This window comes from Otolemur garnettii, unplaced genomic scaffold, assembly GCF_000181295.1.
Source record: "Otolemur garnettii isolate 467f Iridium unplaced genomic scaffold, OtoGar3 scaffold00002, whole genome shotgun sequence".
NCBI classification, from domain to species: Eukaryota; Metazoa; Chordata; class Mammalia; order Primates; family Galagidae; genus Otolemur; species Otolemur garnettii.
Genome location: NW_003852397.1, coordinates 32873219 through 32889969, shown reverse-complemented (window position 1 = coordinate 32889969; position 16751 = coordinate 32873219). Strand labels below are relative to the sequence as shown.

Below are 16751 nucleotides of genomic sequence, written 5' to 3'. Positions count from 1 at the left end.
TTCCCAGCGGAAGAGGTGGGGGCGGTACCATGGCGAAGGGACTACGCCGGGACAGTCCTTAGGCCTGGCTTGTCCAGACTCAGGCTTTTTCCGCTGCTACTTCCAAATTCTGCTTCTTAGGCTTGGGCCCAGCTGCGGGGTGAGTACGCCCGGCCCTGCCCCTCGAAGTGAATTTAGGAGGTGATGACCGTGAGCCCTGAGCGTGGCTGACTAGATTAACGCAGCTCTGGTAGCCAAACATGGGCGGCCCTCCGCGGGGGCCCGTGCGGTAGTTTAATCGGAGTGTCTTCAGAGGGAAGGATCCTAGGAACCTTTAGCCTCGCGCCCACTGGCTCCCTTAGCGCGGTGATGGCGGTGCGAGTGCTTCAGTCCCTGGAAAGCGACGCCCTTTCTGGTTCGTGCGACAGTGTCTTGTGAATGGGATCAGAAACTGAGGCCGCTCAGGTTCAGCGTCATCTCCTTCGAAAAAACGCGGCTCCTGCTCACGGGAAACAATGACCCCACTTGTCTGACAGTTGATTACCGCTTCCAGTGCAGGCCGTTGTTGTGTGTTTTTAAGTCACCCCTTTCTGGGACCCCGAAAATTGTGGAGTGTTCTCCCCAGGGTTTCTCAGTCAATTCGTGTTCGAAGGGTACTTTTCCTAAACTAAACCGATTTATTGTAATAGTTGGCTCATTTTGGTTTGAATTAGAGTTCGACGTATGAGACAATCCTGAGCAGGGAAAGTAAGCGCCCTAAACGTAGGAACTATGACTTGGTCGTCTTTGTGACCTTTACTCACATAACAGACAGGATTTTTGGTAGTGTCACCATCTGGTAAATGTTTGGTGAGTTGAACCTAGTGTCGTAAAGAACTATTCTAGAACCACTGACTCAGTGTCTTGAACTATTCTAGAACCACTAAACAGAACCTCATTCTTTTTCTTTGGAAGCTATCTGAGGTGTGAAAACCCACCTGAGAAAACGTATCTGAGAAAACTCTGTGTCTGCGATATCAGCACGGACACCTCAGGTTATTTAGGGATGGAGACAGAACAGCAGTGTTAAGTGTATTACCGTCAATTTCTGAGATGGCTTCATTGCAAAGGAAAGGGGTGCAGGCAAGGATCCTCAGCTCTGAAGAAGAGGAGAAACTAAAAAGAGACCAAGGTTTGGTGTCTGATTTTAAACAGCAAAAACTGGAAAAAGAAGCTCAGAAGAACTGGGACCTTTTTTACAAAAGAAATAGCACTAACTTCTTCAAAGATAGACACTGGACCACCAGAGAGTTTGAGGAGCTAAGATCATGTAGGGAGGTAAGCAAATACTGTACTTTATCTGAGTTCTTCATTTAAAATCAGTAAAAGAGGGGTAGAGAATTTATAAAGCCTATTATCAAAATGTTTTGCACCGCGGGAGAAAAATACACTGTTCTGTCTTAAGTAGTTTTTAGCAGTTTCCGGTGTAATACATAGGAGAGAGAATTTTAGTGGTCACTTTCTATTTCTTTAATGCTTATCTGAAAATTGTAAACATTAAATGCTAAGTTCAAGAGCCAGGTTCAGTGACTTGGGCCTATAGCCCAGCTACTCCAGAGGCTGAGGCAGGAGAATAACTTGATCCCAGGAGTTTGAGGCTGTAGTGTGTGATGTTAGTGGCTGTGAATAGCCACTGCACTCTAGCCAGGGCAACATAGTGAGACTCTGTCTCTTAAGTAAAACTAAGTAAATAAATTCATAGTGAATGACTTCAGTGACAGCTTCAAGATGATAATTGTTAACATTAGCGAACTGTTTACCCTTTTAAAAGAACTTTACATGTGTTTTCTCATTTAAGCCTTATAATAACTCTGTGAAGTGTAGGTTTTCAGGTGAAATTGAGACAAGGAGCTGTGTAAGTGATTTACCCAAGGATATAATGTGGAGGCAGCTTCAGGATTTGAGGGCAAGCAGTTTAACTCCACAGCTTATTCTGTTAGCCATTTAGTTTGGTTTGTTTCTTCATTATGTACATGTAATGAACTGTAACTTTGGGTTCTCTTTCTCTAGTTTGAAGATCAAAAGTTAACAGTGTTAGAAGCTGGCTGTGGGGTTGGAAACTGTTTATTTCCGCTTTTAGAGGAAGATGTGAATATCTTTGCCTATGCCTGTGATTTTTCTCCAAGAGCAGTTGAATATGTTAAGGTTGGTGCACCATGCATGTTTTGCTGCTGTGTTTCTATTTTCTTAGATTTGTTTGACCTGCCCTCTATCCTTTGCCCAATTCCAGTTTTCCCCAGAGCTAACCAGCTGTGATCACCATGAGTCTTGTTTCCCTGTTCACCCTCGTACACAATACATGTAGAAAAGCAGGTTTATTCAAGAAAAGTAGGGAAAAAATACCATAACAACATCCATATACTTAACACCTTTTGCTTTATAGACTTTTGACTGGATTAATTTAAAATAAATCACAAACATAAGGACATTTGACTTCTAAATATATCTGTATACATCTTGGCGGGGGGCAGTTCTACATGACCACAGTAAACTTAGCATAGCTGACAAAAATAACTATAATATCCTAATGTCATTAATTCTAGTTCCAATTCAGAGCTCCCCAAATAGTTCCAGGTCTTTTATTATCATTTTTAATACACTTAAGGGCTATCTCTTAATTCTTCCATTATGTCCTCTAAATCTCCTTAATCTAAAATACCCCTACTCAACCCCTTACCTTTTTCCCCACTTACAATGAATTCTTGTAGAGATCAAGCCAGTTTTTTTGTTTGTTTGTTTGTTTGGTTTTTTTTGAGACAGAACCTCAAGCTGTCACCCTGGGTAGAGTGCTGTGGCATCACAGCTCACAGCAATTTCCAACTCCTGGGCTCAAGCAATTCTCCTGCCTCCACCTCCCAAGTAGCTGGGACTACAGGCGCCCGCCACAGTGGCCGGCTATTTTTTTATTGCAGCCGTCCTTGTTTGGTGGGCCCAGGCTGGATTCGAACGCGCCAGCTCAAGTGTATGTGGCTGGTGACTTAGCCACTTGAGCCATAGGCACTGAGCTGATCAAGCCAGTTTTCTATACTAAAGTCCCACATTCCAGATTGATCAGATTGTTTCTTTATGTTGTTATTTAGCTTATTCCTCTATCTTTTGTATTTCCTATAAACTAGAAGTAAATTTAAGTCAGACAAAATAATATTTGTGAAAAATATTTTAATAGGTGATGTATTTTGCATTTTATGCCCTGTCAAGAGGCAGTATTGTCTGGTGATCTCACTATAAATGATATAATAGTTTTGGCCAAAGGGTTAAGGTAGTAACTGCCTTAATCCCCTGTTATAAAACTGTTTCCCTTTTGCCATTAACTCATATGTGGGGGACACTTTGACAACATGCAAATAACTAATTCCCCATCAATCTTTCACAGTTCTAGCATTCACTAAACTTTTTCACTAGTAGTGGTATCACGTTTATTATAACTTGCTTTCTTTACATTAGTGTATCTTATAGTTTTTTATATTAGTAATGTAGATTTTATTTACCTGTTAAAGTATTCCATAGAATGAATATACCATACTTCAATAGTTTCCCTATTGATACTTATTTGAATCACTTCTAATTTTTTGCTCTTACAAATAGGGTTAATGTGACCAGCATTGTACACGTGCTTCCCAAAACACGTGTGTACACATTTCTCTGTGATGTGTAATGGAATAAGTAGAATTCCATGGAAGAAGAGCATATACTTTTAAATTTTGATAAATAATGCCAAGTTTCCTTCCAAAAAGATCATATCAATTTATAATTTCACCAGTAATATAAAGGTACCTTTTTTGCTATTTCCTCAACATTAGATACCAGTCTTTTTAATATTTACTAATCTTATGGGCAGAAAATAATGTCTCCATATTTTATTTTTTTTTCAAATTACCAGAGAAGTTAAACTAATTCGTAATATGTAAGTAGTGTTAGTTACTTCTAAATTCCTTCATTCTACATGTTTGAGAGCTTAACGTGTGACAGTCACTGTTCTAAACACGGGGGGTAAGCAGTGAACAGACAGGCAAAAGTCCCTACCCTTGTGACCCTTGTATTATAGTAAGAATTGTCTCTTTTTAACCTTTGTAAATTTTTCTATTGGTTTGTCATTTTCTTTCTTTTTATCAGGATATATTCTGAATCTTCTTATATATATATTCTTTTATATATATATATATATTATAAACGTTTCTTCCAGTTTAGGCAGCATTGTTTTATGGTTCCCTTTCATGGGATGTTCAAACATATTAACTTTTTCCTTTTGAGGTGCTTAAGTTTTGTGTCTGTTTTAGGAGTTTTTTACTCTTAGGATTTAGACACAATCATCTGTATTTTACTTTTATAATTTTCAGTATATTTTTTAGTTAATCTGGAAAAACTTTTACTCATTACCTTTCTTCAGATACTTTCTTTAGGTCTCATTCTCTTTTCTCCTTCTGAGGTTGCAGTTACACTTATGTTACACCATTTGCTACTGCCCTACAGCTCTTAAATACTGTGTTTTAGCATCTCTTCCCCCATCCCCATAGGTCACAGCAACCTCCAACTCTTGGGCTCAAGCAATCCTCTTGTGTCAGTTTTTCTGTTTTTAGTAAAGATGAAAGTCTTGCTTTTGCTCAGGCTGGTTTCGAACTCATAAGCTCAAGCAGTCCACCTGCCTCAGCCTCCCAGAGTGCTAGGATTACAGGCATGAGCCACTGCACCCAGCCATTTTTTAGCATTTCCATTTGAATCTTTTTTTACTTTCCATCCCTGAAGTTACCTGTCTAATCTTACGTGTTGTCTTTTACATTAGAGCCTTTAATTTAATCAGGATTATTTTAAATGTCCCACCTTTTAGTTCCAACATCTGTGTTGTATTTGAGTCTGGTTCTCATGCTTGCTTTGTTTCTTTCGAGTGTATTTTTTCTTGCCTTTGGAATGCCATACATTTTTGGGTTGAAGTTGCAGATTTTATACAAGTAGTGGATACTGAGGTAATAGAGATTTGTAATAATCTAGTCAGGAGTTGGGTTGTGTTTAAAGTCTGTTGTTGCTATAGCTACCTGTGAGGTTTGTTATTGCTTTGGGTACCAGAGACTTAAGACTTCTCTCTGACTTTGTTTTTGTCTTCTCTCATGGCTTTACGTCTTCTCTTTTTGTGCTGTTTCCCCAAAAGAGTCAACCTGTTAAAGATTTTCCAGCTGCACTACTGTTGTTATTAGGAGACTTGGTGGTGGGGTCTGGAGGAGGGGGTTGTTCTCTAATGTTATTTTTGAACTGTATTGTGGTCCTGTGTCTCAAGGATGTGGCTTTCACAAGTGTTTATGTCTTTCTCCAAAAATAAAGCTTTTCTAACTCTTTCTCCCCCAGCTGCAGGAGGAATCCACCATGTCCTGTTCTATGATCTAAAGGCTCTTCTCCTTGCAGATTAAGACTGAGTATAGGCAGAATAACTCCTTTCTCTCAGCTGCAGTGGTATTCCACCAGCGTCCTTAAGCTTTAGGCCACAGATAGCCTTTCCACTGCAGATTCAACCTTCTCTTCCTTAAAGTAGATGAGAAAGGCCAGCAGCAGAAAGAACGCCATCATCCTATGAGGGCCTGATGATATTCCTCGTGGAAATACCTGCAAGGGGTGGGAACATACTTGTGAAGTATAATACCTGTCAGTTTGTTAAATTTCTAGTTTTGCGTTTGAGTGCTTGGGTGTGTGACTCTCTGAGGGCACCTGTCTGCCCTCTAAATTTTAGTTTGAGGTGGCAGTTGTTCTGATCCTTTACTTTTTTTGAAACAGAGTCTTGCTCTTGCCCAGGATGGAATAATGAGTACAATGGTATAGTTGTAGCTCACCACAACCTTGAACTCCTGACTCAAGCAGTCCTCCCACCTTCAGCCTCCTGAGTAGGTGTGGGACTACAGGTGGTACCACCATAATTGGTTAATTTTTAAAATTTTTGGTAGAGAAGGGGTCTCACTTGTTGTCTGTGCTTGCTTGACCTCTGTTGCTCTAGGTTCACAGGAAAGTTATTACTTTGCTGTCTTTCCAGTTTTTCTCTCGTTAAGTATGGGAGCTATGTCTTTCTACCTCTGCACATCTCTTGGTTGAAACCACGAGTCCTTTACTGCACATGGGTAGCCAGTTGTGCTTTAATTCAAATAACTAGCCAGTTGTCTAAACACAGTAAATTTAATGAGAATTTAATTTTTCCTCACTGATAATTGTCACGCTTATTGTCTACCTTTTAATCTAATTGTCACCTTTGTCTATCTTAGAGAAAATACTAAAATCCTGTGTGTGTATATATAGTATACACAGGTCAGTGTTGGGGACTGTATTTTGTCTCAGTGATCTTATGTCTTCGTTCTCAAATCACATTGTTTTATTTCTACATTTTATAGTCTGTCTTGATGTCTAGTAGTGTACCTTTTTTTTCATTGTTCTTCCTTTTAAAAATTGACTTGGCTATTCCTAAAGATTTTTACTTTCTTTCTTTCTTTCTTTTTTTTTTTTTTGAGACAGAAAAAAAAATGTCACTATGTCGCCCTTGGTAGAGCACTGTAGCGTTGTAGCTCACAGCAACCTCAAACTCTGGGGCTTAATCGATTCTCTTGCCTTAGCCTCCCAAGTAGCTGGAACTACAGGCGCCCATCACAATGCCCATCTATTTTTTTGTTGTTGTAGTTGTCGTTGTTTAGCAGGCCCGGGCTGGGCTCTAAACCTCCAGCCTTGGTATACGTGGCTGGCGCCCTACTCACTGAGCTATGGGCTCTGAGCCAAGATTTTTACTTTCTGATAAATAAGTTCCTAGAAAACTTTTGGGATTCAGTTGAGATTGCATTAGATTTAGAAGTAGAATTATGGGTAGAATTGACATCTTTTCAATATTAATTTTCCTGTCCATTAACTATATTCAGGTCTCATTTACATATTTGTCTTCATAATACAAGAACATATGTGTTGAAGCCAATCAACCAGAATGTACCAGGAACACAGTCCAAAAAAACTTAGTTTCTTTAGCTTGCTACATCAAGGGAGAATATACCCCAGAAGAACTGTGGGAGTATCTCAATAAGAGGAATTGACAGGTATTCTCATAGTGTTTAGGCTTGCAGTGGATAATTCAAAGGGAAATTAAGGAAGCAGAGAGCAGTTTTAGACTACCATCCCTCTGGAAATATATGCTTGGAAAATGCTCATTTTTTGAATATGTAATAGACTGTAGTCTATCCTCAGTTTAAAATAATTTGTCAAAATGAAATCTTGCCCCTTGTAGCAATGTTGAATATTACATGCTTTATATGCAAAAGATTTATTACTCTGTTTTATCCAGTAACAAAGTGATTGCTTGTTTATATGCCATGGTACACAAATGGAAATAGGATCACCTTTTGATGCTGTACTTTGCTGTGTGTGTCAGTGTAGTTATTGCATTAAAATTCAGTTTTGTTTTTCCCCTCTGTAGCAAAATCCTTTGTATAACACAGAAAGATGCAAGGTATTCCAGTGTGATCTGACTAAAGATGACCTCCTAGATCATGTACCGCCAGAGTCAGTAGATGTTGTCATGTTGATATTTGTACTCTCAGCTGTTCACCCTGAGAAGATGCATCTTGTCCTACAAAATGTGTACAAGGTTAGTGATTTGGGGCCTACACTTGACAGCTAAACAGTCCTAATCTACAGCTTATCTTCTCTCTGATGCTCTTGTACTCTTGTCTAGATTGACATAGTCTCTCCATTTTTATTAGGTAAGCTTTATAGTCAGTACATGGAAAAGAGTTCTCTGGTATAACATTCACCCTCAATTCTGATTTGTGGAAGCTCCATAGCTACTCTTCACAGATTGACCAGCCGGAACAAGGATGATTGTGCATTTACCTGGATTCTGAGAAGTCCTGTTGTGGGGAGGTGAGAGGAAGTGTGGTTTAGTGGTCAAGAACACAAAGTCGAGTCAGAGTGCTTAGGTTCAAAGCCTGCCTTCACCACTCTGGCAGATTCCTTTACCTTTCTGAGCCTTAGTTTCTTTGCTGGTAAAATGTTGAACATTGAATAGGATCATGATAAATGACTCTGTCTCAAAAATAAATAAATAAATAAATAAAAATAGAAAAACTAGCCTGGCATTGTGGGGCCTGTAGTCCCTGTGACTTCAGAAGCTAAAGCAAGAGGATTTCTTGAGACTAAGACTTTGAGGTTGTTATGAGCTATAATGATGCTGTGGCCTCAACCCAGGGCAACAGAGTAAGACTGTCTCAAAGATAAGAAAAGAAAAACAAAATTTCAACTTTTTATGGAAACTTTTTTTATTTTTTATTTTTTGAGACAGAGCCTCAAGCTATCCCCCTGGGTAGAGTGCCATGGCATCACAGCTCACAGCAGCCTCCAACTCCTGGGCTCAAGTGAGTCTCCTGCCTCAGCCTCCCAAGAAGCTGGGACCACAGGCGCCTGCCACAACACCCAGCTATTTTTTTTTGGTTGCAGCTGTCATTGTTGTTTTGATGGGCCCAGGCTAGATTCGAACCCGCCACCTTAGGTGTATGTGGCTGGCACCTTAGCCACCTGAGCCACAGGTGCCGAGCCTTTTTATGGAAACTTAAAATGCTTTCTAGTCACATTCATGGTTATGTACTTTCCTAATTAAAATATATCATTGTAAATCTAAGCACAACTGGCATAAGCAAGTTTGGGAACAAAGACAAGTGGCCGATGGTAAGCTTGCAGCTGTCCTGGGGCACTGACGTGCAAGTTGCATACTCTAGAAAACCTACAAGCCTCAACTACTCAGGGAGACACGGGCTTTAACCAGTCTGCTTTTACCGAGGAAGGGAAGAGCAGTCGGCAAGTTGAAAAAGTAGCTTCTGTATAGAGCTATACATTAAAATTTAACCTTAGTTTTAATTGTTTTAAAATAAGTAATTAGGTAGAAAATTTAAGACCCTAGGCAGGGCACAGTGGCTCACGCTTGTAAACCTGGCCCTCTGGGAAGCTGAGGTGGGTGGATTGCTTGAGCTCACAGGTTTAAGGCCAGTCTGAGCCAGAGTGAGACCTTATCTCTAAAAAAAATAGCTGGGTGTTGTGGTGGGCACCTGTAGTCCTAGCTACTCTGGAGGCTGAGGCAAGAGAATCTCTTGAACCCAAGAGTTTGAGTTTGCTGTGAGCTGTGATGCCACAGCACTCTTTCGAGGGCAACAAAACAAGACTGTGTCTCTAAAAAAAAAAGAAAGAAATTTATGACCATAGAAGCATGTTAGGGAATTACTCTCACTTAAAATAATATTTTCAACATTTTCAGTTTTTGTTTATTTATATATTTTTTAGTGATAGGATCTCTATCTGTCCCCAGGCTGAAGTACAGTGGCTTATTCATAGCTCATTGCTACCTTGAACTCATCTAATCCTCCCACCTTAGTCTCCCAAGCAGTTAGAACTATAGGTATATGCCATCACACCCTGCTAAATTATTTTTTGTGGACATGGGGTCCCACTACGTTGTCCTGGCTGGTCTCAAATTCCTGGCCTTAAATAGTCCTCCCACTTCCGCCTCCCAAAGTCCTGGGATTACATGTGTGAGCCACCAACCCAACAAAATTTAGCCCTCTGCATGTGAGTGTTGTAAGATTTTTTTTTTCTTCAATTCCATTCTCTGATTCTGTTATTTGAGCATTTGAGTAAGATTTTTTTTTTCTTCAATTCCATTCTCTGATTCTGTTATTTGAGCATTTGAGAACCTAGCATTTACTCACAAAAGGGCATGGACCTTAACCTAGATGAAGAAGAAAGAAAGGACATAAGGAAAAGAGGGAAAGATTGTCTGATTTGTAAGTCCAGGTGAAGGATTATTAAAAGTGGGAAACTAGCTAGGTGTATTGGCTCATACCTGTAATTCTAACACTTTAGGAGACTGAGGCAGGAGGATCACTTGACTTGAGGCCAGGAATTCAAGACCAGCCTGAGCAACATAGCAAGACTGTGTCTTGACAAAAAAATTTTTAGACAATTAGCCAAGCATGGTAGTACACAACCTGGCCTGACAGAGCACAATTCTGTCAACATAGCAAGACTAAAAAAATAAAAGAAACTAAAAAGGCACCTTGGGAAAAGTAATTTATAATTCATCTAACTGACAAAAAATTAGTATCTAAAATATATAAGGAATTCCTATCTATAAGAAAGACAAGTTAATAGAAAAATGGGCAGGCATGAATGGTCACTTTATGGAAGAGAACATACAAATTGTGTGTTAAGATATGAACAGATAGTTTCAGTAACCCAGGAAATGTAATATAAAGCCATAATGAGATACTGTTGGATAAGCAAAATTAAGTAGTCTGACAAAGCCAAGTATTATTAAGGATATGGAGCAATAAGACCCCTATACTTTTCTAGTAAGAGTATAAATTGGTATAACCACTTTGGAAATCAGTTTGACATAATTTTTTAAAGTTAATCATTTGCATTCATATAACCTAGCAGTTCTGCTTCTACATATATTCCCTAAGAAACTGACCCCCACACACCAAGATACACATAGGAGAGTGTTCATGGCAGCAGTGTTTATGATAGCAAAAAAAGTTGAAAATAGGGCAGCGCCTGTGGCTCAGTGGGTAGGGCACCGGCCCCATATACCAAGAGTGATGGGTTTGATCCCAGCCCTGGCCAAAGTGCAACAAAAAATAGCTGGGCGTTGTAGTGGGCGCCTATAGTCCCAGCTACTTGGGAGGCTGAGGCAAGACAGTCACCTAAGCCCAGGAATTGGAGGTTGCTGTGAGCTCTGATGCCATAGCACTCTACCTAGGGTGATAAAATGAGACTCTGTATCTTAAAAAAAAAAAAAAGTTGAAAATAACCCAGAAGTCATCAATAGATAAATAAATTATAGCATCTTCAGTGGAATAGTGTTCAGCACTGAAAGAGAATGACCTTAGCTACATACAGTGACGTGGACCGATTTTCAGAAAGCAAGCTTCTGAAGACTGCTGATAGCAGTTGTTGAGCGACCTCCTCACCCCACCTGGCCCCACACCAAAAAACAGAAAAAAGCAATAGACTTATAACATGGATCTAGGCTGATGGAGCTCTAGGGGAGAGTTTGGTGCCATGAACCCCTTTGGTATTCTGGTGAAACCTATGTACCCCTCAGAATGTTAAATAAAATAGATTACAAAGGAAACCGTGGTTTTAGTAATATATGGGATTGGGGGGGGGGGTATTGTTTGTTTTGAGACAGAGTCTCACTTTGTCACCCTTAAAGTGCTATGGCGTCATGGCTCACAGTAACCTCAAATTCTTGGGCTCAAGTTGTCCTCTTGCATCAGCTTCCCAAGTAGCTGGGACTATAGGAGCTTGACACAATGCCCCTCTGGTTTTTTTCAGAGACGGGGTCTTGTTCTTGCTCAGGCTGGTCTCCCAACTCCTGACCTCAAGTGATCCACCCACCTTGGCCTCCCAGAGTGCTAGGATTACAGGTATGAGCCACCATACCCAGCCTACAGTCATATATATTATATATTATAAAACTTTTAATGTGATAAGTCATCTTTAACACGTTAATTAACAAGATCTCTAGTGGTAGGTCTAATGAATACCATGATTTTAAAGTAGTGGCAAGTATAAATTGAAGTATCTACAAGAACTGTACTGTGATAAGAGGATATTTGTGATTTCTATTAGTATCAGAATTTTGGTTTTCTGCATTCATAATTGAAGTAAGGGCCAGATGCGATGACTCACACCTGTAACTCTAGTACTCTGAGAGGCCAAGATGGGTAGATTGCTTGAACTCAGGAGTTCGAGACCAGCCTGAGGAAGAGCAATACCCTGTCTACTAAAAATAGAAAAACTAGAGTAGTGCCTGTGGCTCAGTGGGTAGGGCACTGGCCCCATATAACAAGGGTGGCATGTTTGAACCCAGCCCCAGCCAAATTGCAACAAAAAATAGCCGAGCATTGTGGCAGGTGCCTGTAGTCCCAGCGACTCGAGAAAACTAGCCAGGCCTTGTAGCAGGTACTTGTAATCCCAGAGGATTTACAAGAGGTACTTGTAAACTCAGAGGCTGAGGCTGGAAAATCACTTGAGCCCAAGAATTTGAGGTTGCTGTGAGCTATGACCATGCCACTCAACCCAGGGTGACAGAGTGAGACTGTCTCAAAACAAAACAAACAAAAACCATTATTGAAATGGTGCTAAGTTTCCATTGGAAGCAGTAAAAATAAAGGTGTAACTTTGTTTTCTACCTTAATTCACAGCCCCCCTGAATTCTAACCTGGGAAGCTTTGGGCTTATGGACTCTAAGGCAGCGGTTCTGAACCTGTGTGTTGCAACTCACAGGAACTATATTAAAGGGCCACGGCATTAGGAAGGTTGAGAACCACTGCACTAAGGACTCTTATTCCAGGAGAAGTCTTGGGGTGGGATGCAAGGGACAAACACATAGGCAGTTGCAGAGATGCTGCAGTGTTGATAATACTCCAGTTACTATCCTGAGTGGTGAGTTCACTTTTTAATTCACAAATCACCTACATGCATACCCATGTAGGTACTTACCTAGATAGCAAATGGGTCTGATATCTCTGTAGTCTTCCCAGTGCTCCCTCCATTACCCAAAGACCCCAGGAAGCCACTGTTCTGATGTCTGTTGTCATAGATCAGTTTTCACATACTATATAAATGTGTTGTCTGTATCTTAGTAGGTATGCTATATTAATAAGAAAAAAAATGGCTTAAGTAGTCCCAGCCCATACCTTCCTTTCTTTAGTAACAAACTCCATTTTGTTACCATTCCTCCTATTTTTATACCGCATAGAATCTTTTTTCAAATCTGAAAAGAGTTGACAACTGCATTTGATTACCTTCTTCTCTCTGCCATAATAGTGACTGACTCATTAATTCAAAATCATGTACTTCAGCTTGGCGCCTGTGGCTCAGGCGGCTAAGGCGCCAGCCACATACACCTGAGCTGGCGGGTTCGAATCCAGCCCGGGCCCGCCAAACAACAATGATGGCTGCAACCAAAAAATAGCTGGGCGTTGTGGTGGGCGCCTGTAGTTCTAGCTACTTGGGAGGTGGAGGCAGGAGACTAGCTTGAGCCCAGGAGTTGGAGGTTGCTGTGAGCTGTGATGCCATGGCACTCTACCCAGGGGGACAGCTTGAGGCTCCTATCTCAAAAAAAAAAAAAAAAGACATCCTGTGGACAACTCTGAAGCCTTGCCTGAACAACCACAATAATAAGTTGTAATATAGATCTAATTACTCCAGAATGTTCTCACCAGATAAATTTCCTGAATCACATAATTTTAAATTGGAAGACAATCTTTTTTTTTTTTTTTTGCAGTTTTTGGCTGGGGCTGGGTTTGAACCCACCACCTCCAGCATATGGGGCAGGCGCCCCACTCCTTTGAGCCACAGGCGCTGCCCTGGAAGATAATCTTAAAGTTGAATTTCCTCATTTTGGGAATAGAGTGAAGTAAAAGTAAACTGAATTTGTCATCAGAATACCTGAACTTTGGTCTTTCCTATCCCGTTGACATGTCATGAGAACTCAGGCAAGTCACCTTTACTGTGAGACTTATTGTAAAGTATCAGTATACTAGTACCCAGTGTAGCCTACATCTTAGAATTGTTGAAAGAATGAGAGAACATGCTATAGGTCATGCCTGGCCAACTATGCAGTTTTGTGATCAAGGAATCGTTAGTATTATAATCATTATTTGACAAAAAGCCATATTCACAAGGATAAAATTACTTACTCGAGGTCATACAATTAGTTGATCAAAGAACTGGGATTTGAATGAAAATTTCCAAATTTGTGAGTGCTGGTTCTTTTCCATGGACCCATATAGCCCTTACTTCTTTTTGAAAGCTAAGTCTTTTGTGAACTAGGTCTTCCAGAATTTTCCCTTGTTTACTTTTTTTTTTTCCCCTGTTTAATCAGGACCAGGCAAGGTTTGAACTTGCTGCCCTTGGTGTGCAGGGCCAGCATGGTAACCACTGAGCTATGACACCCAGCTTCCCATATTTACATTGTAAAACTTAAGTGTTTCTGAGCAGCCTAAGACTGTTTCTAAGAGACTTTTTACTGACATTTAAAATGTAAGCATTAACAAAAATGTACTGAGTAAATCTACTAGTGTACTAGAAAAGCATTGTGAACAGTCTTACTCCATTCAGAAAGTGGAAACATATCAAACTACATCTGGAAAAACTGGTAACACATCACCTACTTCCAAAGGAGACAGAAAATCTATAAGTGGTATATGTCCTTTTTTAAAAATTGTCTTAAATTTTTTTCCAAATGATACAGTTATAAAATTGGGCTGGGGGCAATAGCGCATGCCTGTCTTGAGAGGCCAAGGTGGGAGAATCACTCAAGGCCAGGAGTTTGAAACCAGCCTGAGCAACATAGTGAGACCTTACCTCTACAGAAAAATAGAAAAGTAAGCCAGATGTGGTCACATGTACAGTACTCCCAGCTACTTAGGAGGCTGAAGCAGGAGGATCCCTTGAGGGAAGAGTATGAGGTTATGGTAAGCTATCATTGGACCACTGCACATAAACACACACACACACACACATACACACGCAAAGATTTAATAAATCAATGCTTCCTTTGAAGTTCCTTCTAATTTGGTAGTGTTATGTAATTTGAAATAATTTTCACACAAAAAGCAGTCACTATGTATACCAGTTTTCATTCTGAAATGTTTGCTTTGTCATATAGGGGCAGTTGTACATATACACTGCTGATCATGCCTTCTAATTTTTGAGACATCTACTCTGTGACACCTTATCTCTGAAAAGCTTTCATGTTCAACTCACCACCTGGTCCTGACAATCTTCTTCCCTAAACTATTGTACTCTGGTCTGAGGACCTACGCTTCATATCAAGAATACCAGCACAATGTGGGTTTTTTTTTTTTTTTTTTTTCCTAAAAGAGACAGGGTCTCACTCTGTCATCCAGGCTGGAGGACAGTATCTCAATCATGGCTCACCATAGCTTCAGACTCCTGGGCTCCTGGGCTCCAGCAGTCTTCCTCAAGTGCAGGAATTACAGACATGAACTACCATGCCCAACTGAGCCTCTCTTACCTTATTTCTAGTGGAAATGGAGTGATAACTACCCACTAAGACTAACAAAAATCTGACTTTTCAGTATGAGACGTTTTAAACTAAGTGTGAATCCTAACTTTCCCCACTTAATGGGTAATGCTTGATAATGAGCCAGTCATTTAACTTTTTTGAGTGTCAGTTTCCCAATCTCATATGAGGATAATAATCACACTCCTTCCTCCCAGAATTGGGAGAAGATAACAGTGAGAAAATGTCTGGTAAGCCTTCAGGTGCTAGGCATATATCAGTTATTAGCACACTGATTGAGCTATACATTATTGGAGTATAGTGACACTAGAGCTGACGCTCAGAATGAGGACTACCAGCTCAAATCAGTAAGAAGCCAAAGCGACATCCTGTTGTTTTTTTTTAAAGAGAAACAGTTGAATACAGTTTGAGTACTAGGAGATGGCTAATAAAAAGTGAGAGAAACTGCTTTAATGAGGAAGAGACTTTAATTTATTGTCTTTAACATTTTAAATGTTTGACATTGGATATTCCAGAGTGCCCTTGGAGGGGCTCAAGAAGTGTCTCCAATGTTAAAGGGGCCTGTCAAGTCTTAACTGTCCTGACTTAAAGGCCCTTTTTCCTTCACGTTATGGGTATTTCAGTCTTACTCCTTTCATAATTATCCCACATCTAAGTTATTTTAATTTCTAATCAGGTTTTATTTGAATGGTTTCTCCAGAGTTAACAATGCTTTTGTTTCCTAGGTATTAAAACCCGGCAAAAGTGTTTTGTTTCGTGACTATGGGATATATGATCATGCCATGCTTAGGTTTAAAGCTGGCAGCAAACTTGGAGAAAACTTTTATGTCAGACAAGATGGGACTAGATCATATTTTTTTACTGATGGTAAGATGAATGGAACCTAGTTTTGAAATGTTTTATTCTTTATTTCTGGGTTTTTTTTTTAATTGCATTGTTACTGTAGTGCTGGTTGGGGAGGGCTTATGGCTGCACTTGGCACACATGCACATGACCCTTGAACAAACCAGTACATACCACTCATGCAGCACCTGAGAAGGTGCAGACATGGGCTCCTGCCCACAGAGAGTTCACAGCTGCCTCTGGACAATCTCTGACATGCCATTTGCATTTTCTACCCAGGAAGAAAGGAAGGGCAAGTCAGAAACTTCTCTTTGTTAGATAAAAATAAAGCAAATAAAGTCCTGGTGTGGTGGCTCATGCCTGTAATCCTAGCCCTCTGGGAGGCCAAGGCTGGTGGATTCCCTGAGCTCATGGTTTCAAGATCAGCCTGAGCAAGAGCAAGACTCCATCTCTAAAAATAACTGGGCGTTGTGGCAGGCACCAGTAGTCCCAGCTACTCGGGATGCTGAGGCAAGAGAATCGTTTGAGCCCAAGAGTTTAAGGTTGCTGTGAGCTATGACAGCACAGCACTCTACCAAGGGTTATAAAGTGAGACTGTCTCAAAAAAAAAAAATGTTTCTGAGTCATAAAATATGACTAAACCAATTACGAATATTTGAGAAGATACATTGATATCTGCAAAGTGTTTCATAGCCCATTCTTCAGAATAATGCTTCTAATAAGTGTCTTTATTTTTGCTGTGTAGTCATTTATTTCATTTAATGTGTACTAATATATTATTTTTGATAAATTTTCCTCAAAATGTATCACTGTTAGGTAATTTTCTTCC

At 40.2% G+C, this 16751-nt stretch overlaps 1 protein-coding gene across 3 annotated transcripts in view; it reads left to right on the top strand.

Annotated features, from left to right (window-relative positions):
• The first annotated feature begins 20 nt into the window (after positions 1-20).
• METTL6 (methyltransferase like 6) overlaps positions 21-16751 on the top strand; it is a 20674-nt gene continuing 3943 nt past the window's right edge. For 2 of the 3 annotated variants that reach the window (XM_012805770.2, XM_023513635.1), the window contains exons 1-5: positions 21-139; positions 934-1296; positions 2029-2163; positions 7448-7618; positions 15805-15946. In XM_012805770.2, coding sequence (XP_012661224.1) covers positions 1072-1296; positions 2029-2163; positions 7448-7618; positions 15805-15946 — 673 coding nt within the window. In that variant the 5' untranslated portion in view covers positions 21-139; positions 934-1071. The other variant, XM_003781868.3, reaches the window with a different exon arrangement.